We start from the raw sequence: 23,543 nt of genomic DNA on the forward strand, positions 1-23,543 counted from the left end.
TATCTAGTTAACAAAAGAAATTGTTTTGACCCTTTCCCCCCAATCCTCTTTTTCTACAAGGTCAGAAAGAGCTGTAAAATTTCAGAGCTGGAAGCACAACATTATCCCTTCACAATACTATAATATTACAAAGAAGCCTTACACTTTCAATGATTTACCGGCTCCCTTGACCTGATTTGTTTTTGTTCTGTTTTTATGAACCATTGTTATGTGTTTAAATGGTGTTCCTTTTCATTTTGTCAACCTTCTTTTCCTGATCTAAGAATGGAGGAGGCTCATCTCAGGAATGCACATTTATGAACAAAAGCAGTTTGTGTGAACCAGCACAGATTGTGAAAATGGTAAGATGTTAAGCTTCAGTTATGCATTGTAACCCTTCTGTTGTTAAATGTTTTCGATGTAAGCCATGATATCAGCCTACTGGCTGAAAAGTGAGATAGAAATAAGTAATAATGCATTTTCAATGGGTATTTGTTTATTTCAGCAATTTATATACTGCTTCATTACAAGAATCTCTAAGTGGTGTACAAGTAACTCAAAACAATAAAAATAAAATATATTCCCCACCCTCATACTTTTAAACAAGTTTCACAAAGTAGTAGTCCATCTCAGTGGATTTTGTAGGAACAGAAAACACCCCAATTTTTTTAAGTACAGTTCTCTAAATTCGGGATAGTAGCCAGCACGATATTATGCGCTAAAGCTCCCAGGATCCTTGGTGATGCTGGTGGCAGCTGATGTGAGCTGCAATTCAACATCTGAAATGCACCATTTGGGCTACCCCCTCCTCTAAATCGTTCTTTTAACATTTATTTGGCAGGGTGTCTCTGATAAAGCAGCAATTGTTCTTCAAATCCTCAATGAAACAGCTACGCTCTTTGAAAGGAAGGACGTCCCCTTCTCCAATGTGAGAGGCGTTCTGGAGTATATCTATTATGTACATGATCAGCTAAAACCTTGTGTAAGTACTAAGAATTATTTTCCTAAGGAGTTATTTTGGCAACATGAAGCAGAATGAAACTTGGTGTGCAGAAGAAACAGAGGGTAAGACAAAATGAAACTTGGATTTGTACATGCTTGTCTCTCTGTTAATATAGGTGTGTCCACATGGCATATTCCCCAATGTTGTCCCAGACCTTTCTCCTCTTTGAAAGTGATTCCCCAGGCCCTGGCCCTTTTGGGTTTTCTAAGTATGGGGGGGGGGACATATTTAAAGGAGAAAAGGTCTGAGACAACACTGAGTAGCCCCTAAATTTATGGGGAGACAGACAGATGCAAATCCACATTTTGCTCCAGTGTTGACAAGCCCAGAATGTGCATATTCCACACTTTAACTGCTACAGCATGGGTCGGCAAACTAAGGCCTGTGGGCTGGATCAAGCCCAATTGCCTTATGGATCTGGCCCACGGATGGTCTGGGAATTGCCGCATGGACTGCCAGTGCATGCGTTCTTTCCCTCTCCCTCCCTCTCCCTCACACGGCGGCGGTGACGCCTCCTCCCTCCTCCTGGCTTCTCCTGGCCCTGCCTAGAGGAGGATGGGGCCTGGGCTTTGTTGGTGCTAGCAGCAGCAGTGTTCGAGTGGCCGCCATTTTAAGCAGCCCCTCTCCAGAGCCCTTTCTCGCGCCACTCATTGTGCCACCGCCACCAGCCCCTGTCACTCACAAGACACAGGTAAGCAGTGTGGACATTTCACCCCTCCCATTGCAAGAATCTCATGATGTTTTCAGAAAGGAGGGGGCGGAATCTGCTCATCACTTCTTCTGCTCCAGCCTGACTCTGTAGGAGTCTGAGTGTTATCTGTGTAGAGATAATTTGACTGCATAACGAACAGTAACACTCATGCAGTCCGGTAGCCTCTGTTAGTCTTTAGTTTGTAGTTTATTTCTAGTTTGCAGTAGCTGTAAAAGAATAAAGAAGTTAAGCTTCAGAGCTGTCGTTCGTGTAATTCATACTCTGCTGTGCTCTGCTGACTTTGGTGCTGAGTTCAAAGTTGTGAGTCCATTGCATTTAGACCTCTTTTCCCAAGTGGAAGGTCTCTGGAAGTGTTTCCCAGCTTGCCTAGTCCAATCAGGGCACCGGGGCTGAAGAGGTTGAGCCCAGTCATTGGCACTGGCTCAAAGGCGAAGCTGACAAGCAGCCACCAGGGCTCATGGTGCTCTTGCATTTATTTATTTATTTATTCAAAATATAGACCAGCCCCCCACAAAGGTCTGAGGGACAGTGGACCGGCCCCCTGCTGAAAAAGTTTGCTGACCCCTGTGCTACAGGGAAGTCATTTGTGTTCAGTTTACTCTATAGCAGAGAGCTGAATAGAAACTGAGACTCCAACAGCCAATCTCCAAATACCACCTCTCTTTCTTTTTTCTTCAGAGGTGGGAAACAACGTGTTCTTGCCAACTATGCTAGTAAGGGTCTGTGTTCAAATTCTCTTCCCACTTAATTTACAGCTGCAATCCAAAACCAGTCTTCCTCTGATGGACAGCCCGATAGAAGATTGTTTCAAAAAGCTGCAGCTATTTTTGAACGATGTAAGTAGACTGAGCTTCTCTTCAAGAAAGCTTTTAATTCTAGGAATGCTTCTAACTCATTCTGAGTTTACAGCTGATCACGTGGGCCAACTGCGCAAATCAAGAATGGGGCGCTTACAGGTCTTCCAGATGTTGTTGGACTCCAGTTGCCATCATTCCTGAGCATTAGCCAAGCTGGCAGGGGCTGATGGGAGCTGGCATTCAACCACATCTGGAGGGCCACAGGTTCCCCATCTCTGCCATAAATGATTTCTCAAGGTCCATGGTTCCCAAACTTTGTTTCCACTAGAAAATTGCTGAGGGTTTCCACAAACCACTGAGTGATTTTTTCTGCTTGTTGTAGAACTTGCAATACACTGCGCTAGATGCAATGTGATTTTTAATTGGATTTTTATTGCTTATTTTATTTCTAATACACTGTGTTTTATCGCATCAGAATTTGAATTCCATAGAGGCCAAATTGTAATACTGTAAAATTCAAAAGAAGAAATAAAAGCAGCAATAAAAATACAATTAAAGACTCAATATCAATATTTAATGCAATAGATGTGGTGTCTCCACAATTTTCAACCACAAATGCACAGACACATCATGGACCACCAGAATGAAACTCATGGACCACAGACTGGGAAGCTTTCATTGATGTTTTGCTGCTACCTCCCACTATACTGCCTCATCACCAGGGTTTTCCAGATGACAGCTCATTGTTTTCATATGGGGGGTGGGGGCAGGGATAAAGTGTGCCTGTCCCTATATCTGCATATGAGGTCCTTTAAAAAGAACAGGATTGTTGTTATAATATGATTTTATCACCCACCCTTTGCCATAAGGGTGTGTTATAACAATTTCAAATACAATATTTAAAGTGGTTTTAAACAAACTGCAGTCACAAGGATAGAATGGGTCCTAAATATATAAGCCTACCTGATTTCAGTAGTTTACCAGAAATTCCCAAACAAAAATTAGGAGGGAAATTGCTCTACTGGGCAGATCCCAGCCTCGCAAAGCCGTGCAGGGCTGGTTTGGGGACAGCAGCGTGAGCATTGCACCCCCCAAAAAAAAAGCCTTTGGCAGGGCCACCCCATGCTATGCCCCTGCTCTCAGCCTAGCCTACCTCAATTGGGGATTCAGTTGGGAGGAGAACTATGTATTGAGCTCATTGGGGTTAAGTACCAAAAATAAATAGCAAATGAACCCAAGAAATCCTTTACCATTCTTCCTTGTTTTTAGACTGTTAGCAGTCCTGGGAAAGTAGGCTATCAATGTTTTAAATAAATAAACAGCGATTTTTTTCCATGTATAAGACTACAGTGGTACCTCGGGTTAAGAACTTAATTCGTTCTGGAGGTCCGTTCTTAACCTGAAACCGTTCTTAACCTGAAGCACCACTTTAGCTAATGGGGCCTCCTGCTGCCACCGCACGATTTCTGTTCTCATCCTGAAGCAAAGTTCTTAACCCAAGGTACTATTTCTGGGTTAGCGGAGTCTGTAACCTGAAGCGTCTGTAACCTGAGGTACGACTGTATATTTTTTCCTGAATTTTTGAAGTTTAAAATAAGGGATCGTCTTATACATGGATAGTGCCTGGTGCATTTTCTTAATTTTGAGTCCCCCCAAAATAGTCTTATACACGGGGGCATGTTATATACAGAAAAATGTGGTAATACCTGCAACAACATATTCCACCAGATAACTAAAATGGACCCTTGACTATATGGGAGTAAACAAACCACCTGCCAGAGAGCAGCACAGTATATAAAGGGCTGTAAAGCGGGTAATAAATATAGAAACCCATTAACGAGGATTCCTTTTTTGTGTGTGTGTTTGCCTCGCTTGAAACAGGGGAGCAGTCACTGCACTTGGCAAGTGGCTCGCGAAGATGTCATGGTGGTTTTCCAACAACTTGAACTTGACATTTCAGCTTCACGGCATCGACAGCGTAGAACTGAGGTGAAGAATCTTCTGCTTCCATGAGTTGGCCGATGCTGCCACACAGCCTTGTAGCATTAAATATACCTGTACAATAATATTTGTTTCCAAAACTAATTATAATAAATGTATTTTGAATAGAACATCAGGTGTCACTCATTTGCTCCATTTCAGGGCTGGGAAAATGTTTTCATCTCAAGGGCCACATTCACTTCTGGGCAATTTTCCGAGGGCCACATGGCAGTGGTGGTTGGGAAAGTGGGCAGGACAACCAATGTGCAGTTTACCTTTCTACAGTACACTAGTTTCTACACAAACTCTTATTGGCCAGAAGATATACTGGCAAGCTCTTTGACTATTTCTTACTTGTGTGCATTGAATTTGTTTGCAAACTACTTTTCTCAGCAGCATCATTAGCAAATTTATTTGCAAGCAACTTGTTATTGCTGCTGCTGAATTTATTGGCAAAATACTTTTTTTCTTTCATCATAATTGTTAAGTTTACGTACAAAATATAAAAACTACTTTTTTATTCAAAGTGCAGAAAGTGATGTACAATTAACTCAAGTTAAAACAACACACACATACACAAAGAGAAATCCAAATGGAAGAAAAATGTATTCTAATGTTATAAGGAAAAAACTGCTCCCTTTCCCTTATGGGGTATTCCAGAGCCCTTATAGCAGGGGTCGGCAACCTAAGGCCATGGGCCACAAGTGGCCCACAAGAGTCATTTAACCAGCCCATGAGTCACCTCCGAATCGAGCTGCCCACAGATGCCAGAAATCGCGGGGGCGCACACAATCCAGTCACCAGAGGAATCTCTGCTGGAGTGAACCGGCCCAGGCAAGGTAAACCTTGCTGACCCCTGCCTTGTAGAGTCCTTAAGTGGGTTCCCTATCGGTAGGAGAAAAATAACAGAGGCCAACCAGAGTACAGTGGTACCTCGGGTTACAGATGCTTCAGGTTACAGACGCTTCAGGTTACAGACGCTTCAGGTTACAAACTCCGCTAACTCAGAAATAGTACCTCAGGTTAAGAACTTTACTTCAGGAGGGAGGCCCCATTAGCTAAAGTGGTACCTCAGGTTAAGAACAGTTTCAGGTTAAGAATGGACCTCCAGAACGAATTAAGTTCTTAACCAGAGGTACCACTGTATATTGAGAAGCAAAGTGGCTAGTAAGCCTGATCTTTATTGAAGGGAAATAAGCTGTTGCAACATGGTCCCCACTCACCACATGCAGGAGTAACTTAGTATCGGCAACAATATGAAAACAAAGCAAGCTAAGTAAGCCTAGGGAAATGTCATTTGAAACAGCCAAATTGTAATTCATTTGGGGGAGGGGGAAGCATAAAATGATGGAAGTAAGTTGTACATTGCAAAGCTCTCTGTTGTTGTTATTGGTTTATTGCTAAAATGTTCAAAGCAGTTTGTTTGTTGAGTCAATGGTCCTAGCTAGGTCTGCTAAATATCTGCTTTGTTATGTAGAAACGAAATAGCTGGGAGATAAACAGAAGGGGGTATGCGTTTTCTCCTTCCCCTGGTTGTGGTCATCATGGGTGCGAGTGTATGAAAGGGAACAACAGGCTGGTAGTCTTGTCATGGAATTGGCTTAGAAACAGAGAGACCTAATTCTCTCTCTGTAACCATCCAGTGCCATGACATTGGGGAGTCCACTCCTTAGACACCTATTGGGAGATATCTGCTGTAGTGTCAATGCTGTGAATCTTCCACCTTATGCTCAGCCCATAGATAAGTGTGAACAAGCCATATATAACAGGAAAACCCCATCTACCTCCAGTGACCTCCATTCCAAGGAAACCCAACCCAACATATGAGCTTGGACTCTTGAGATCTCTCACCGCTTAGAAATTAGGGTACACCCAATTTTATTTTGGGAAATTAATTAATAGCACTTAAGGCATATTGGTAAAGGACAATATAAGGATAAGTGGGCAATAGGATAGAGTCAGTGTAAGGCAACTCGTAACTTTGTTTGGAACACTGTCATTAACACTATGCAAAGATTTGTTGGCTCCCAAAACTTTTACTGAGTTTGGCTCTGCAGAAATTGTTGTGCTCCAACTCCCATGAGCCCATGCCAGGGAAAGTAGGAGTTTAATTCAGCACCTTCTATCTAGAGGGTCATACAGTTTCCCTAACCCTGTTCTAAGTACTTAAAAAAAATTGGAAAGCATAATTTTGTACAATATGACTCGTTGTAAAGGTAAAGGTAAAGGTACCCCTGCCCGTACGGGCCAGTCTTGACAGACTCTGGGGTTGTGCGCCCATCTCACTTAAGAGGCCAGGGGCCAGCGCTGTCCGGAGACACTTCCGGGTCACGTGGCCAGCGTGACATCGCTGCTCTGGCGAGCCAGAGCCGCACACGGAAACGCCGTTTACCTTCCCGCTGGTAAGCGGTCCCTATTTATCTACTTGCACCCGGAGGTGCTTTCGAACTGCTAGGTTGGCAGGCGCTGGGACCGAGCAGCGGGAGCGCACCCCGCCGCAGGGATTCGAACCGCCGACCTTTCGATCGGCAAGTCCTAGGCGCTGAGGCTTTAACCCACAGCGCCACCTGCGTCCCTATGACTCGTTGTAACGCATGTCTATTGATTTTTCTAGCAAGGCCAATAAAATAACATTCCAAACTTGGCTAATGTGTGTGAAAATACGGAAGGGGGTCATGAGAAGGAAGTTTTGACCAAATAAATCAGAAATACAACATCTACTGGACTGCAGATTACAATAAGCTCATCTTTCCTGCGCCACCATGTGGTTTCAAGCAGGAGGGAAATCTGGAAAAGAAACCAATGTCGCTGTTTCAGAGCCAGGCTACATATGAAACTCACCACATGAGAGCAGTCTGGAGCTGTCTATTGAGAATGACTTCCCTGCTGAAAGAGAAAATGAGAGAGGAGACCACAGTAAAATACCAGGATGGGAGGAAGTCACCGGCTGCTCTGCTCTTTCTTATATAGTGGTACCTCCGGTTACAGACGCTTCAGGTTACAGATGCTTCAGGTTACAGACTCCGCTAACCCAGAAATAGTACCTTGGGTTAAGAACTTTGCTTCAGGATGAGAACAGAAATTGTGTGGTGGCAGCGTGGCAGCAGCGGGAGGCCCCATTAGCTAAAGTGGTACCTCAGGTTAAAAATGGACCTCCAGAACAAATTAAGTTCTTAACCCGAGGTACCACTGTACTCTTCCCCAGTCCCCCCCCAAACACAGCAATTTGAACTCTATAAACAACTCTAAACCAAGAAAAGTGTAAAAACTATTAAAAGTGGGCTCATATATTAAACAGTTAAAAACAGTTCCATATGCAAAATTTTAAAACAATTCCACATAAAAAACAGCTAAAAATAAGATCCAATACTATTACGCACCACTCTAAGCTCCAAGTGGTGTGAGGTTCAGGGTTTCCCAAACTTGGGTCTCGAGCTGTTTTTGGACTAAATCTCCCACCATCCCTAGCTAGCAGGATCAATGGTCAGGGATGATGGGAACTGGAGTCCAAAAGCAGCTGGAGACCCACTAAGCTGTGACAACATTCACATGAACTGCTAACCATTTCTTACATTATCTTTTTGGCAGTTTTGAGACCTCAGTGGTATTTCCCCACTTCTTCCTAAGACTGGAATTCTTTTCCTTCCTCTATTTATGTTGCTTTACTCTTCAAAAATACTGTACTTCTTTTGACGAATTAACTTTCTCTTGCTTTATCCCCTCTGACATCTCTCTTCTTTGCGTGTGTGTACTGCATATATCTCACCCAAAGTAAATTTCCATCAATTTGTAACACTGCTTGTCCATTTTTACAAAGGCATTTGCTTTTATAAATTACGCATTATCTCCTCCCACACTATCTGATTCCCCTCTCTGTTCTTCCTGCTCTTTTCCAATTGTGTCATGACTATTCTTAGATTGTAAGCCTTGAAGCAAGGGAGCATTCTTTCTGTAGTATTTTGTTTAGTTTAAGCACCATCTCCTGCCAACCTAGCAGTCTGAAAGCATGTCAAAGTGCAAGTAGATAAATAGATACCGCTCTGGTGGGAAGGTAAACGGTGTTTCCGTGCACAGCTCTGGTTTGCCAGAAGCGGCTTAGTCCTGCTGGCCACATGACCCGGAAGCTGTATGCCGGCTCCCTCGGCCAATAAAGCGAGATGAGGGCCGCAACCCCAGAGTCAGCCATGACTGGACCTAATGGTCAGGGGTCCCCTTTACCTTTACCTTAAGCACCATCTTGGGTCCACAACCTTGTTGGGCGAGGGGAGGCATTTTGAAATCTTAAGGAACTGTAAGGGGTACCACAAAATGCCCATTTCACAGAAGGGAAGCAGGCAATGCTCAGATTCCTCTCCCCCACCCACCCCAAACAAAACCCCAATAGGAAGAACTCCTACATCACCTTCAAACAACAAGTAAAATACAAGGGAAAGATTACTGTATTTTAATATTTTGTTGGAAGCCACCCAGAGTGACTGGGGAAGCCCAGGCAAATGGGCAGGGTATAAATTTATTTTATTTTTATTTTATTATTATTATTATTATTATTATTATTATTATTATTATTATTATTATTAAATAGGCAAGCCCTCCAACAAAACAACAACAACAAAATTAAAAAGAAAGACAAGTGAGAACAGGGGGCTTTGTCAAGTTCCAGTGGCACTGTGGAGCCTACGGGTGCCACACTTGGGACACCAGCACTATAATTTGGGTTGCCAGATCAGGCACATCTCAGACCCTGAGACTTGAAGGTTCAACCCTAAGATGTGAGGAAGCCCCTAGCAATGCCATGGGGTGGGCCCTGGAGATGGAGGTTAATTGGGAGAGGGGAGCAGAGAAGGGCAGACTCCTCCACCAAAGTGTCTGACAATTTATGGTGTCAGCTATAAATTATGACAAGGCATAATTTGACATGTTTAAGGGCAATGTCCAATGAAGGAGAAAGTGCTGCTGGGGCAGCAGAAACAGCCTTGAAAAGTATTGATGTTATATACTTAGGAGTCTTCTGGGAGAACTACATGATTCAAAAAAAGAAGATAAAGTAGTTTGAGCTCAAGTATAACCACATCTTCCTGCTCAGGAGTCTCACAAAGAAAACCGGAAGAGGCAGGGCTTCCTGCTTTCTAAGTTGTTGACATTCTGACACCCTTGTCTGAATGGAATAGGAATAGGAATAGGAATAGGGATAGGGATAGTAGATTTCTTTAAACAATTTACTTGTTGGCCTTTAACCAATTAATCACTTAGGTAAAGGGTAAAGGGACCCCTGACCATTAGGTCCAGTCGTGACCGACTCTGGGGTTACGGCGCTCATCTCGCTTTATTGGCCGAGGGAGCCGGCATACAGCTTCCGGGTCATGTGGCCAGCATGACAAAGCCACTTCTGGCGAACCAGAGCAGCGCACAGAAATGCTGTTTACCTTCCCACCAGAGTGGTACCTATTTATCTACTTGCACTTCGTGCTTTCGAACTGCTAGGTTGGCAGGAACAGGGACCGAACAACAGGAGCTCACCCCATCGTGGGGATTCGAACCGCCGACCTTCTGATCGGCAAGTCCTGGGCTCTGTGGTTTAACCCACAGCGCCACCCGCGTCCCTAATTAATCACTTAGATGCAGACAAATTTACATGCAGTACGTATCACGTATCCTAAATAACTGTCTTTTCTAAAATCCTGACAGAAGGGGACAGTTTCTGTTACAAGTGAGATAATATTCAAATTTAACAAAAAAACTACACTATTTTTTTTGAAGAACAGGGCATCATTACAATGATCATTTGCAGTCATGAGGTATTGTAGTGTTTTGATTTCTTGTTGAGACTAATAACCACCTTATTCTTTCTTATTTCTGATTCTATTATATTCCTTTAGGCAAAAGGGCCTGAAAAATAAAACAAAGTCAAGATCCATCGTTGTGAAAGAGAGACATTTAAATGACATAAGAGAACAGGCAGCTTCATCTACCTGAAGTTGTTATAAGGAAGGAAAGCAATGGGACTTTTGCTGGGAAAGGAAAATTACATTCCACCCTCTCTAAACCGGAAAGGTGTTTTGGCACAGAGCAGCTAGAAAGAACAAGTGCTTCTGGCTGATTTCCCAGGATGCAACTGGCTCATGGGGAAAAATAGGTCCTGGGAGAATTCCTGTGCTCCTAATCGTACACAGTACCACCCAGCAAGGTTTGTGAGGAGCTATCTTCTTGATGTACCCTTTAAAAGGAAAGTTCGTGGTCACTTAATGGAGAACAGGTTAGTTGTCCTCAGCACACTATAACAAAACTTTTGCGGTCATATAATTGGGGTGGTGATCAATCCATGCTAACAGGTGAAGTAGGGAGTCGAGTATGCCTGACTGATTGTGAATATAGAACCAAAAAGGTGTTTGCTTTTTCTGGCTAAATATACTGGACCTGATGTCTGTGGTGTAAGATTCGGTGAAGCTGGAATACTATGAGGAATGCTATCCCTTATTAAAGAGGTAATAAATGTTTAAACCACAGAGCCTAGGACTTGCTGAAGGTCGGCAGTTCAAATCCCCGCGATGGGGTGAGCTCCCATTGCTCAGTCCCTGCTCCTTCCAACCTAGCAGTTTGAAAGCACGTCAAAATGCAAGTAGATAAATAGGTACCGCACCAGCGGGAAGGTAAACGGCGTTTCCGTGTGCTGCTCTGGCTCACCAGAAGTGGCTTAGTCATGCTGGCCACATGACCTGGAAGCTGTACACTGGCTCCCTCGGTCAATAAAGTGAGATGAGCACCACAACCCCAGAGTCGGTCACGACTGGACCTAATGGTCAGGGGTCCCTTTACAGAAATCTGCTGAGCCCTTTCAGAAATCTGCTGAGCCATATATTTCTGTCTGCTTCACTCTTCATTTCTAGACATGCAAGTGATTTGAAATCTTTGCCTTGTCTGTGTCATAGAGGCAATCGTGTTTTTTGGCATGCTTTTTAAAAATTGAAAAACTCACCCCATTCATGAAGGCTGCTGTTTGGAACAAAAAATAATATATATATATATATATATATATATATATATATATATATATATGTAACACAGCACATTAAGTGGCCTGGCTTGTTCAGCAGCACAGAAGGCAAGCTTAAAATAGCACAAGATCTTAAGATGCACTTGAATGAACACATCCCCCAAAGGGGACAATTTTTGAAGTTTTATTAGTAAGTGATGTGGAATATTAAAACGACCAATGCTGGCGTGATGATGTGGCTTAGTGAAAGGGATTTCAGGCAGCATTTATAATTTGCACTACATTGTAAAAGTAGGTGTGAAGAGGAAAAAAATAGTAGGGTAGGTGGGTAATAAGGACCAAAAAAATGCCCCCATTAAAAAGACCAAAAAGGATAATCAGAGATAAAACTGGGTGGTTTTTGAGGTTGGTCTTGAAATTTACTGGTAGATTTCAGATTTCTTCGATGTTTCCTATTGTGTTCGTCATCATCTAAGAGAGCCTTTCTCAGCCTTAAGCTGCCTAAATGTTTTGAAACTACAATTCCCATAAGCCCCATCCAGCATGGCCAATAGTGAGTTATGATGGGAGTTATAGTCCAAAGCATATGGTGGGCACCAGTTTGGGGAAGGCTGAGTTAAGCAAGAATGGTAGATTATGTCCTGCCTCAGATGAGATGAGACTCTGCAGGGAGCAAGGGTCATTTGGCACTGGTTAGCCTTATCAGGTGTCAGGTGTCAGGATGCTAGATTCCAAATAGCAGGAGTTTGCAGGACCAGGGAGGGAGAGATCTCAGTGAGTGCATCTCCGCAAGACAGATGATGCTTCCACAAACAAAAGCAGTCTGAGATCAAATAGCTGAATTAAAATGGAGACCTGCTGAGTGTCCCTTAGATGCAAGCCAGCAGGAATTTAAAGAGACTTTGAGCTGTGAACTCAAAGATTGCTGGGCTTCCCATATGCATGTCAGGAAGGTCTTTTGGAAGAATGAGGGTGGGGGACATTTAGTGAGGTGGTTCCTCAGTTGAGTCTGAGCCCTGGGTAGAGTCTTGTGTCACATCCTTTTCCACAGGCTTAGATTCTGCGCAGTAAACATTAAGGCAGTCTCCTGCTGACCTCGGTCAGATGTCTTTGCTTTGCTCACTGTCCAAGCATCCAGGAATTGAGACATGCAGACACTCAATGTTCACTGCATTTCCAACATTCCACAATATGATAAAACATATTGGTACCCCCTATGGGTTTTCAGTGATGAAAATATACTCTGAAAAGTGCACTGTGAGACGCAGCACAGCATATAATGTAGATTTCACAGGCAGGATGCCCAGCCACAAGCAAAGCTCTTTATGCGCTTGTCTGTGCTCTCTAGATGCCTCAGTGGACAAGATGTCTCTCTCCTCAAGCTGAGTCATCGCAGATCCTTCCTTGAACTGCCATGAATGACTCAGTATATGATGGGGCGGGGGAATATCTGAAGAGGTCTTCAGAAGCCTTGCCAAGGATGCTTTAAAAAGCAGTAAACAAAGTAGCAAGACAGTGTATTGATTTGATGAATCATGACCACTGTTTCTCTTCTGGAGAACTGACCATTACTAAATGATAGGTGTGATCAGAATGGAGCATTCTGGCAAATATATTGAAAGCTAGGAATTTCAGACTTCACATTTTAACAAGTCTGAAATGGGGCATTCCACATTGTTCACATTTTATTACAGAGCAACAAAAGTCTTATGGAGAGGCTAATGTTATCCAGTCTTGGCTATTTATGTATTTCATACATCCCTGATTGTCCCACTTAAATTCAGAATCTGGATACCAAGAATGTCAGCTTTCCTTTAGAGAAAATAACGAGATTCAAGCCCTTGTGTTATGGAGATAAGCTTGTAAACATATTGGTTTGCCGGTGCCCGATAAAATCTCAGAAACCAGGGAAGAGCTTGGCAGGACTTGCATTGAAAGGGGGATTAGGCTAGCGATAAAATATTATGCTCTCCAGATGTTGTAAGGTGATGACTCCCATCAGTTCCAAGCAGTGTTGCCAATGGCTAGTGCTGATGTGAATTGTGGTCTGCAACAACTGCAGAGCATCAGGTCAGCTGGATTTCAAATTCAGTGCTTTGGCACAGCCATAGCACCTTGCTGTTTGTCATACCTAGGCAAATAACAATACATTGTGGAGAACAAGTGTGCATAATACACAATTGCTTAACAACTCAGTCATGTAGTGTAGCCTTGCATTTCTTGCTCATCATTCTGGCTATTATTGTTGTTGTTGTTGTTGTTAATAATAATAATAATAATAATAATAATAATAATAATAATGGTAATGGTAATAAATGTATTTCTAAATAGCTCTTCATCTCATGATCTCATGCATGGCATTCAACAATGCAGGAATATGCAGCTGTCCTTTACTTGCAACCTTGGTGTTGTCCAATTTTTTTTCAAAAGTCCTTGCATTCATAAGGACTAGAAGATTGCTCTTTTTAAAAAAATGAAAGTGGACATGGTCACGCCACCTTTTGTGCTCATGAAAATGATGGCATATTCACAATCCTCTGTATGAGTAACAGCAGCCAAAGAAATATTTCCTTGGGTATGATGTGGATAGATGACTTTCCCTCCCACTAGTTAGCTGATAGGTTCTTGGCCTCTGTAGTGACATCTGTATGCACAATTGAATTGTTTTGTTTGTTTGTTTTTAAATAATTTTTATTAACTGGCCAATCACATCAAATTAAATCACATCATATAAATTCCGAATTACAAAGCCAGATTTTTAAATTTTGTTGGGGGAACCCATACTTCAAGATCCAAAGGGGAATTCAGATCATCTTCTTATTACTGCGTTAATGTCCAAATCAGTCCCAATCAGTCCAAACAAAGTTCATAATTCTATCCAGTCTTATCTTGGTGTTGCCACATCATATCTTGTTCGTATAATTTCTCTTTTTCCTTTACGATCTCTTCTGTTAGTCTCCTTAAGCCGATAGCAAGTGTAATAATCCTGTGTGGATTTCCCATTCCTCCACTAAGTCCAGATGGTTTCCATATATCTCCTTCGTAGATAACATCACTTTATCCATCATAAATTTTGGCATTTGTCGCTCTTAAGTCCCACCGAGGAGTTGATTCACGATATGTAAAGAACTCTATTTCTCTCTTTCTCCTCCCAGACCCAAGAGCTCCCACTATGCCTCACAAAATGGCGAACGGCATTTTTTCCTGACTGCGTCACTCCAAAACTCTTAGCTTTCCAGCTTCATCTTGAAACATTGCTTTGGATCAAAAGTTTATCTCCACACAGCCTTAAATCCACAGCTTAAGTCCTTAATTTCTGACTCATTAGGAGAGGGGGATTCTTGTTAAATCACATAAAAAGGTAGAGGCAGGTTTTTTCCCCCTCCCCCCTCAGTCATTACCGTATCTTGACGTTCTTCTCGTATTTTATTGTTGTCTTGTTATCAGAGATCTCTTCTGTCAGCAGTATTTACTCCCCTTTTTCCTTGATGTATGTGCAATTAATCATGTCCAAATTATTTCTTTTAAAGATCATTGCAACCAGCGGCGTGAATCGGGGACGGCGTCGAGGAGTGCCGATAATCCCACAGGAGGGCTTTGTGCCTAGTGCCCCCACCCCCCACAAATTTGGGGGTGGTATAGGGCACAGCAGGCAAGGGCCGTCCCCCCCGTAATCCTGGGGGGGTTAAGGAGGCTAATTACCCCCATCATAGCCTCCAAATTACCTCGTGTGGGTCGGAGAGATGTTATTGTCAGCCATCTTCCGATGCGCCACCTAGTGGCCCCCCCCACAATTGAATTGCAATTGTGATTGTAATTGGATATAATAGATTTTCCCCTGACAGGTGACATAATAAAAGTAACCTTTTCATTTGCTGTTTTTTCTGATCAGTGCAAGACAGCATAATTTATTATAAAATGAACTTTTCCATTTGCCTTACATAGGATCAATACAAGAGACTACTATTCATTCAGGTTTTCGTTGCCAATTGGAACCATTGTAATAATTCCTTCCTAAACCCTGGGAGCAGCATCTTCATTCTGAAAAGCTCCAAATCCTTTGCTTTGGAAGATCTCCAGTAAAGTAAACTAAAGGGTTGCCTGTTTATTTTTAAAAGGTGATGAAAGGCATAAGCATCTTGGTTGTTTTCCTTCACAGTTAGCAGGCTATTACTTGGTCCTTTTCTTCACTGAGTGTTTTTACCACTAAAAGGATCTGGAAAAAGTCATTCTGGAACAATGCAGGTAAGTTATGGACATATCGAGTAGGAAATGGAAGTGCAAATGTAATTTAGACTAAGCATTTTTGAATACTGGATCAAATTAAGTACTTGACATTACTCAGAAGTAAACATTGTGAACATGGAAATCCAAACCAGTGTGAGACAAGATCTACAGTGGTACCTCAACCTGAGGTACAAGTACAAGTACTTAATTCGTTCCGGAGGTCCGTTCTTAACCTGAAACTGTTCTTAACCTGAACCACCACTTTAGCTAATGGGGCCTCCTGCCGCCACCGTGCCACCGGAGCATGATTTCTGTTCTCATCCTAAAGCAAAGTTCTTAACCCGAAGTACTATTTCTAGGTTAGCAGAGTCTGTAACTTGAAGTGTATGTAACCTGAAGCATATGTAACCCGAGGTACCACTGTACTGTAAATATTGTCCAGACCGTTAGTCAGGTGAAATAGATATGCATTCATAATCCAATAAACATTAAAGGGATGCATACTTTGATATGCAGAACCTCCTCTTCTATCATCCATATTCCATTATTATATTCTATAATTCAACCAGAAAGCTTAGTCCTGCTGCAGCAGCAAATTGGTGGATATGTGAAATGTGTTGGGGCCACATTGTGCTCTGAGGAGCTCCTACAGTTCAGTGTCTTCCACTAAGTTGAAGATGCAGAATGACAATGGTAAACACAGACCAAGCGTTAATTACAGGTTTTGGACTCTAAATTTTGGGTTAGTTTTACCTCAAAATGTTTGTTTTGAATGACTCTTGTGAAAATGATAGAACAGAGAGTTGTTTGTCCACTCCCTCCCAGACTCTTTTGTTTCTACACAGCTTCTGACCTTGATGAGATACAGCAAACTGATAACACTCGGGCTGCAGCAACAGTGAGTCTTAGAGGATGTTGTTATATGTAGCTATTAAAAACACAGAAGCCACAACTACATCTCAGAGCCAGACTCAGGGCAATATTGGCCTAAGTGCTTTTCCTTATGATTATATATAATTGAACATGGAAACCTCGGCTGGTGCCACTTTTTATGATTCTAAGATCATCCTTCCACTGCAAATGGTTTCTTAGTCATTGATCTTCAGAAGACGTGTTTCTCAGTCTCAGTTGTCCCTATAATAAACTTGCCAGACCGTTTAAAGAGCCCATTGCCTGGCGAAATTGAGTCCTTGGACTCTTTGTGTGGAGGACTGAGAGGGCTGTGTGAATACAATAGACTGCTGTGCAGAGATGAAATTTCCATTTGCTGCCCTGATCACCGCTGGCAAATAACCTTGATGCTCAGGCCTCAACAGCAACCTGTAAACCTAACAGGATATTATTCTAAATAGTTAGAAGAGAAGAGAGGAAAGGAGAAACCACAAGAAAAGGATGGGAAATCTTTTTCAGCTTGGGGGCTGTATGGAAAATAAGTGGAAGACATGTTGGGATCACAAGGAGAGAGTTGGCATTTCAATGGGTTTAATTTTTGTGAGCCACCTTGAGTCCTGGTTCTGGGGGAAAGGTGATGATTTCATCTCTCTGAGGCCTTATGCAGCTAAACCCCAAACTAAGAAAGAGCTAATAATAGATTCTTGCATCCTACGTACGTTGTGTAGAAATGTGTGGTCTTCTGAGGAAGGGATGTGGCGTTCTGCTAAGACCACAGTGTGAGAACGTACACTCATAATGGTGACTCCCCTCAGAGACCACCAAGATAAGGCACCGGAGAGCTGCCCAGATGTCACTGATGCACGATGACCCCCTTTGGCCACTGGCCAGGCCTCTGCAGTGCCCAGTAGGGAGAGTGGGAAAGCTTGGTGCTATCGTCATAGGATATTTAAGAACAATATAAAGCCCAGTAGTATCCTTGCTTAATTGAAGTTCCTACTGCCAGCTGCACTGAAGGAATAGGAAGACATGCTGCTGTTCTGGAAGAGCTTTCCCAGAAACCCAGAGGGCTGTGAGATCTCTTCTTTGATGCTTTTATGCTTCTTGTTTAGCAAATAAACCCTGTTCAAGTCTCAGCTTGGTGTTTCCTTTCTTGCCTGCCCTGGTGTGAAAATCTTTCACAAAGAGTGCAGATGGTCAAAAGGAAGCAGCCTGCTTCTCTTCAGCAATGGATCAATTTTTTAGGTCCCACTGTAATTTTTGCACATTTGAGATAAATGATATCTGTAGGGACACCATGTCCCCTGTGAAAAGGAAGGACAGGCAACATCAGGGCCTGCTCAGGTTCGACTGTTCCCTCCTAGAACACAACGGCCGACTTTACATCTTATATCCTTTGTTTTGGTATTTTAAAATGGTGTACCTCCTTGGGTGCCTTGGCAGAAAGGTGACTGGCAAGTGCAATAACTACTGAAGTAAAATGTCTTTGGGTATATAAATTATTATGTTGGAACTTGCTACGTTAGGGGCCATACCTTGTGGCCTTCCATGGGCTAGAAAATTCCCCTCTACAGTATTTTCCTGTCCCAGGAAGGGAAAGCAAAAAAGGGGGGAATTGTGGCAGGTGGATTGAAGTCTTTTTGGTGGTTTGTACAAGTTGTGCAGACCCTGTATATCTTCACATAATCCAAAACAATCTCAGGGGAAAATCAGCTAGGCAGAAGCTTAGGAGCAATGAGTTTTAATAAAAGGTAGATTTATATTAAGAATCAGGGGGGAAATATCTAAACTAGGAGTTAGCCAATAGAAAGAAGATCACTGAAGCTTTTCCCTCTCTTGAGGTTTCAGAGGAAATGTTGGGCCACACATTGGGGCCCACCCAACTCTAGAGTTTGGCATATTTATATATATGCAACACATTATTTCAGTCCAGTAAACACGTTATACAATGTTTCCCTCCCCAAAAGGCAAGAATTTCTGCTGTCTCAGGCTGAATGCTCTTATGTAAGTGCCAACATTGCCTTTCACACCCACTCAGTGTGTGGATGGGCCAATTCCACACACACACACACACACACACACACACACACACACTGCATCATGCGCCCTATAAAAAGAAAGCATTGTTATGTGAATTTGGGTCTCTGACTTGCAGAAAACCGAAGCTTTTCCTCTGGTTATTTTGTAGCAAACTGGGGTGGTTATTTGCTTCACTGTTTATATTGTTTTTAAAGAAAATATATAAACCAAAAGTCACAATTCTCAGCTACAACGCCTCACTATCTGTAGTGCAAGGCAATACCAAACAGAATTGTTGCAGATATTTCATAGTTAATGTATGTGATTGCCTGTACTGTATGTAGCATTTAAGGAGGGCAGGAGGCAAATGATCCTTTGGGCCGTTTGTAATTATTCCCCAGGCGAATGCTAATATAGCCTATGCAGCTTTTTAGTAGTGCGCTTTTGAACATATCCAAAACAGGCTTTTGGACCTTGCACCTTAAAGCTGTCATATAAGTATACATGTATAACTTCATTTATACTATCATACTGCTCCTTTATTAACCTGGGACTTAATCCCTCACTTCCTTCTCCCAAGGGAGTGTTTATTTTCATTTTTAATTAATTTCACCCACCGTTTTTTCACGCTTAAAGCATGACTCAAGGAGCCCAAGTAAGCAGCAAAGGCCTTGTAGCTACGTCACAGTAAACTATAGTTAGCAGTTTGCTGCAAACACACTGAACTAGTTCAGTTTGCTCCTCTCTGCTAGCGTGACAAAAGAACCATAATGGTGTTTTCCTCCCTCCCTCCACCATCTTTTTTACTCTCTGGGAAAACGGCTATGCAGACCATACTCCTATCATGCATGCTGGATGAAGCCCCTTCAGATCCTGTCCCATGGAAGGCAATAGCCCACTGAAGCTAGGGAAGGCTGATTCCTCTCTTTAAAAGGCCCTTTCGACCTGCTGCACAAATGACAAAATAGGGTTGCCAACTTCTCAACCTGCCTCCTGTAACTATGCCTGTAACACTAACATCATCTTGAGAGGCAGACAATTAGCAGGTGGATAATGTTTCTTTCCATGCAGAATCGGCTGCTGACAACTGGCCATCAAGCTGCAGTTCAAGAGAAGTGCCCTCCTTCCCCATCTGGCAACCATATTTGCAAAAGGGCTCCATGGAACATATTGCAGTCTGTGAACCAAATGAATTTCAAACAAGACAGCAAAGTTTATGCTGTATAAATATTTGCTTTCCCTTAACGAGTTATGGTTTCATAAGTGAGACACAGAACAATCCTAACCACAGTCTCCAAATTTTGATCAATGAATGCTCAGGTTTTGTAGGTTTTTTAAAATTTGGTGTGAGGATAGGCCTGCTATCCTGTTATTTATTACATCTTTTCCCCCAGGGAGCTCAAGGTGGCATGCACAGCTCTCCCCATTTTATTCTCACAACAACCCTAGGAAGACCAAATAACTAGCTGGAGCTCACCCAGTCAGCTTCAGGGCTGAACAGGAATTTGAACCTGTGTCTCCATCCAGCACCCGAACCACTACACCCCATTGGCTGTCAATGTGCTCAGTGCTCGTTCAGGCCATGAACAAGACACACATATAATATAAATGCAAATGAATCCAACGGAGTAAATTAAAAATGCTTAAAAATCTCCCCTCATAGCAGACTTGGCAACCTTACCCACCAACCACCCAGCCACTGCAAGACAAGTGGCTTTTGCCGGGTCAGCAGATTCCCTAGGTAGACAGAAAAACGCTGATTTTCTTTAAAAAACCGAATGCAAATAATAATTCTATCACTACCACACACACACACACACACACCTCCCGATGAGGGCTGCACATGAGCAAAGCTCCACATGAGCTGAACATTGGAAACAGTGTATTTTTTATTGTTTTGAAGGCCTGGTATATGCTCACAACAACCCTGTGGGGTAGGTAGGTGAGGCTGGAAGACAGCGATTGGCCCAAGGTTCACCCAGTGATCTGACAAGGATGAAATGGAAGGAGGGGGAGAGAGAGCAGGGAGATGGCAGTTGATGGCAGTTGGTGGCAGTTGGTCTGGGGGTGAAATCCCAGCAGAGCTCATAGGTCTTGTAGGGTTTTGGAGCAAGGAAAGGTACATACAGCAGCAGCAGCAGCAGCAAGATGTCGGAAAGTAAGTCCATAAGGAAAGGTTTTTAAATGATGTAAATGGAAGGGAATGAGTGATGGAGCGCAGCATTAGAAGAGGGAAGGTGGGTGGCATTGGAGCACAGAGGAAGAAAACGGGGCGCTGGTGGTTTCATGTTTGGGGAGCAGCAATTGCTCGGCGTTAGAAAGGAAACCAGAAACCCAGGTAAAGGAAAGGTATGGATGCAAGTGGCAGAACAGAAATTTCGTGAGGGGGGAAATGAAGGCAGTCGTGGAACAATTAGGTATTATACGAAGTATGAGCTTGTATATGTGTGTGCAAAAAATAAAAATAAAAAGGGTTTTGTATACAACTCCACTCCAACATATAAAGGCAGTGTTGTATAGTGGTGAGAGGGTCAGACCAGGACCTGGGAAACCCAGGTTCGAATCCCCAGTCGGCCATGAAGCTCACTGGGGTGACTTTGGGCCAGTTTGCTGCCCGTCCGCCTAACCTACCTTACAGGATTGTTGCGGGGATTAATTGAGGAGAGGGAGAACCATGAATGCCACTTTGAGCAACTTGGAGAAAAATAGCAGGATATTAAGGCAAACCCAGCGGGAACGAACAAGACCGAAACCAAAATGGGTTTAGTTTAAGTTCAGTTACTGGCTACTAATAATAGTCCAATAAGATATTTCTGGGGCCCTCCTGGAGATTTCTAAAACAGATCAAAGTGATATTTGAGAGCAGATTGTCAAAACTACACCCAGAATCAAAATAATAACAATGATGAATAATTTCAGTTTATTACCTGCCTTTTACCATAAGGCCCCATGGCGCACTACAGTAATTTAAAATACAATATTAAAAGCAGTTTATAACACTAGCTAACTGTATGTAGGTTAGCAGACCTGTTGCCAGTTTAGTAACTGTAAGACAATGCTTTTCTCAGCTGTTTAGTATATCAGCTCTCTTTCCTATCTACGTACACCTGAAAAGGAGATGCTTAATTTTGGCCCTGCTGTAAGGGATTTAAAATCATGCTTCCACTTCTACTCAGCAACTTTCGGGGTGTCCTGGTTTTTACTTTTTGAAATATGGCAATCCTAAAAATGCCAGTTGTCATATACTGGGACTTGGACTGCATGTAGCTTGGACTGCTGACTTTTCTCTGCTGTCAGCCCAATCATAACCATGCAAATTCTCCTGAATTCATTGAGGCTTGCTCTCAGGTAAGTAAGGTTAGGATTGCTGTCTTAATTCATGAGGTTTTTTCCTTTGCTAACTTCTGAAGAAAGGATATAATAGCAAAGTGACCATAATCATTTACTTTAGAGAAAGAAGATTTAATTTGATGGTAGATCTGATTATACTATAGTATAACTGCAGCTCAAAAATATACAAGTACATTTGCTATCATGATAGGGGAGAGGCATGGAAGGGAAGGGAAGGGGTGAACGGCATTGCATGCATTTCCCTTCATGCTCCCTGGAATCAATGTCCATCCTACCCCTACTAACTTATTTTGAGACTTTTTGGCAGGGGGCTGAAATCTGAAGAATCACAACTCTAGCAACTCACATGCAGAATTTTTTTGGAAGGAAGGCACCCTCAAATTTATCCAGAACATAAAATATGGCCCAAGCAGGAACAATGATCTATCAATACAGGTACCAGAAAACAGGGACTGTTACCTGGTAAAGGGATGATACAGATCATAGACTCCAATCTAGTTAGTCTGGACAAATCTCTAATACTTAATTGGGCTATCACGCAAGACAGGGAGTGGAGAGAAGGTTTGCAGGCTCAAGTAAAACATATAACCCCAAGCCTCAACATCTTTACTCTGAAGTAAGCCCCATAGAGTTCAGTGGCATATACCCACAGAAAGCTTCAGCTCAGTTTCCTCTGCCTGTCCTAAACTCATTGAAATAACTTGGTTTATGTGTGTCTCATAGCCACATATTTGGAAGTATTTCCTGTTAAATACATTGTGGCTTATCTAAATAAACATGCATAGGACAGGGCTATGAGTGTGTTTATCTGCTTGCACCGATAATTTGATTTAATTAATATAATTAAATCCTTATCACTTCTGCAGAGAAAACTTTGGTGTAAACAAAAAGCAACATAAATGCTTTTCTTTAAAGTGGTAGGCATACTCTCCTTACAGATCATCAATACAAAAGACATTAAGAAGATGAATTGGGATTGTTAAACAAAACATCATAAAAGAGTAACAACATAAATGCATTATAGGGAACAAAATCTTTCCCAAACTTGGTTACTGCATGTGAGTGGGTTGCACAGATAGCTGCATTTCACACTTTTTTGTGTGCATGATCCAGGTAGGATTTAACTAGATTAGCTAACGAAAATCCTATTATGCACAACCATATAAAAGCTGCTCTTAGAGCCTCTGCCACAGTCAGACAGTTCAGGTTGGCAATAAACTTAGGGTTGTAATGGTTTCAGCAAGCCGCTTTAACTGTTCCTTTAACCTATGTAAGACAGATTTGTGGATGGTGTGAGGTACAGTTGACCCTGGAGCTGGTGGATCTGGGTGATATAGGATTCCTTCTGAAGGTTGAGGTCCACAATTTTGGGGGACATGGTGGGCCCCTCATTTGTTCTGGAAACTCAGGTAGCAGTCAGATCCATGAATCTGAAGTTGGTTTGCCAGCTGTAACCAATCCAAGAAAAGGGTGGCCTAACTATATGACGCACTTCCTGGCAATCTCCGGGCTGGACTACTGTAATGTGTAGGGAATTGTCACTGAAGACTGCTCTGAAACTTCACATACTTCCAAATGCATTAGCCTCTGTTT

The 23,543-nt window shown here is 42.5% G+C and overlaps 2 protein-coding genes across 5 annotated transcripts in view; both read left to right on the forward strand.

The window, feature by feature from the left end:
• The first annotated feature begins 275 nt into the window (after window positions 1-275).
• LOC307199737 (uncharacterized protein) lies at window positions 276-4,602 on the forward strand. Its single transcript, XM_079947710.1, has 4 exons — window positions 276-341; window positions 821-961; window positions 2,450-2,530; window positions 4,373-4,602. The coding sequence occupies exons 1-4, from the start codon at window positions 297-299 to the stop codon at window positions 4,502-4,504; spliced, it is 399 nt and encodes a 132-aa protein (XP_079803836.1). The 5' UTR covers window positions 276-296; the 3' UTR covers window positions 4,505-4,602.
• A 16,006-nt stretch (window positions 4,603-20,608) lies between these two features.
• Window positions 20,609-23,543, forward strand: part of PFKP (phosphofructokinase, platelet) — a 61,547-nt gene continuing 58,612 nt past the window's right edge. For all 4 annotated transcript variants that reach the window (XM_079996466.1, XM_079996463.1, XM_079996464.1 and 1 more), the window contains exon 1: window positions 20,609-20,757. In XM_079996466.1, the coding sequence (XP_079852592.1) occupies window positions 20,748-20,757 (10 nt within the window). In that variant the 5' untranslated portion in view covers window positions 20,609-20,747. The remainder of the gene's footprint in view (window positions 20,758-23,543) is intronic.

This window comes from Podarcis cretensis, assembly GCF_951804945.1.
Source record: "Podarcis cretensis genome assembly, chromosome: 12".
Classification (NCBI taxonomy): Eukaryota; Metazoa; Chordata; class Lepidosauria; order Squamata; family Lacertidae; genus Podarcis; species Podarcis cretensis.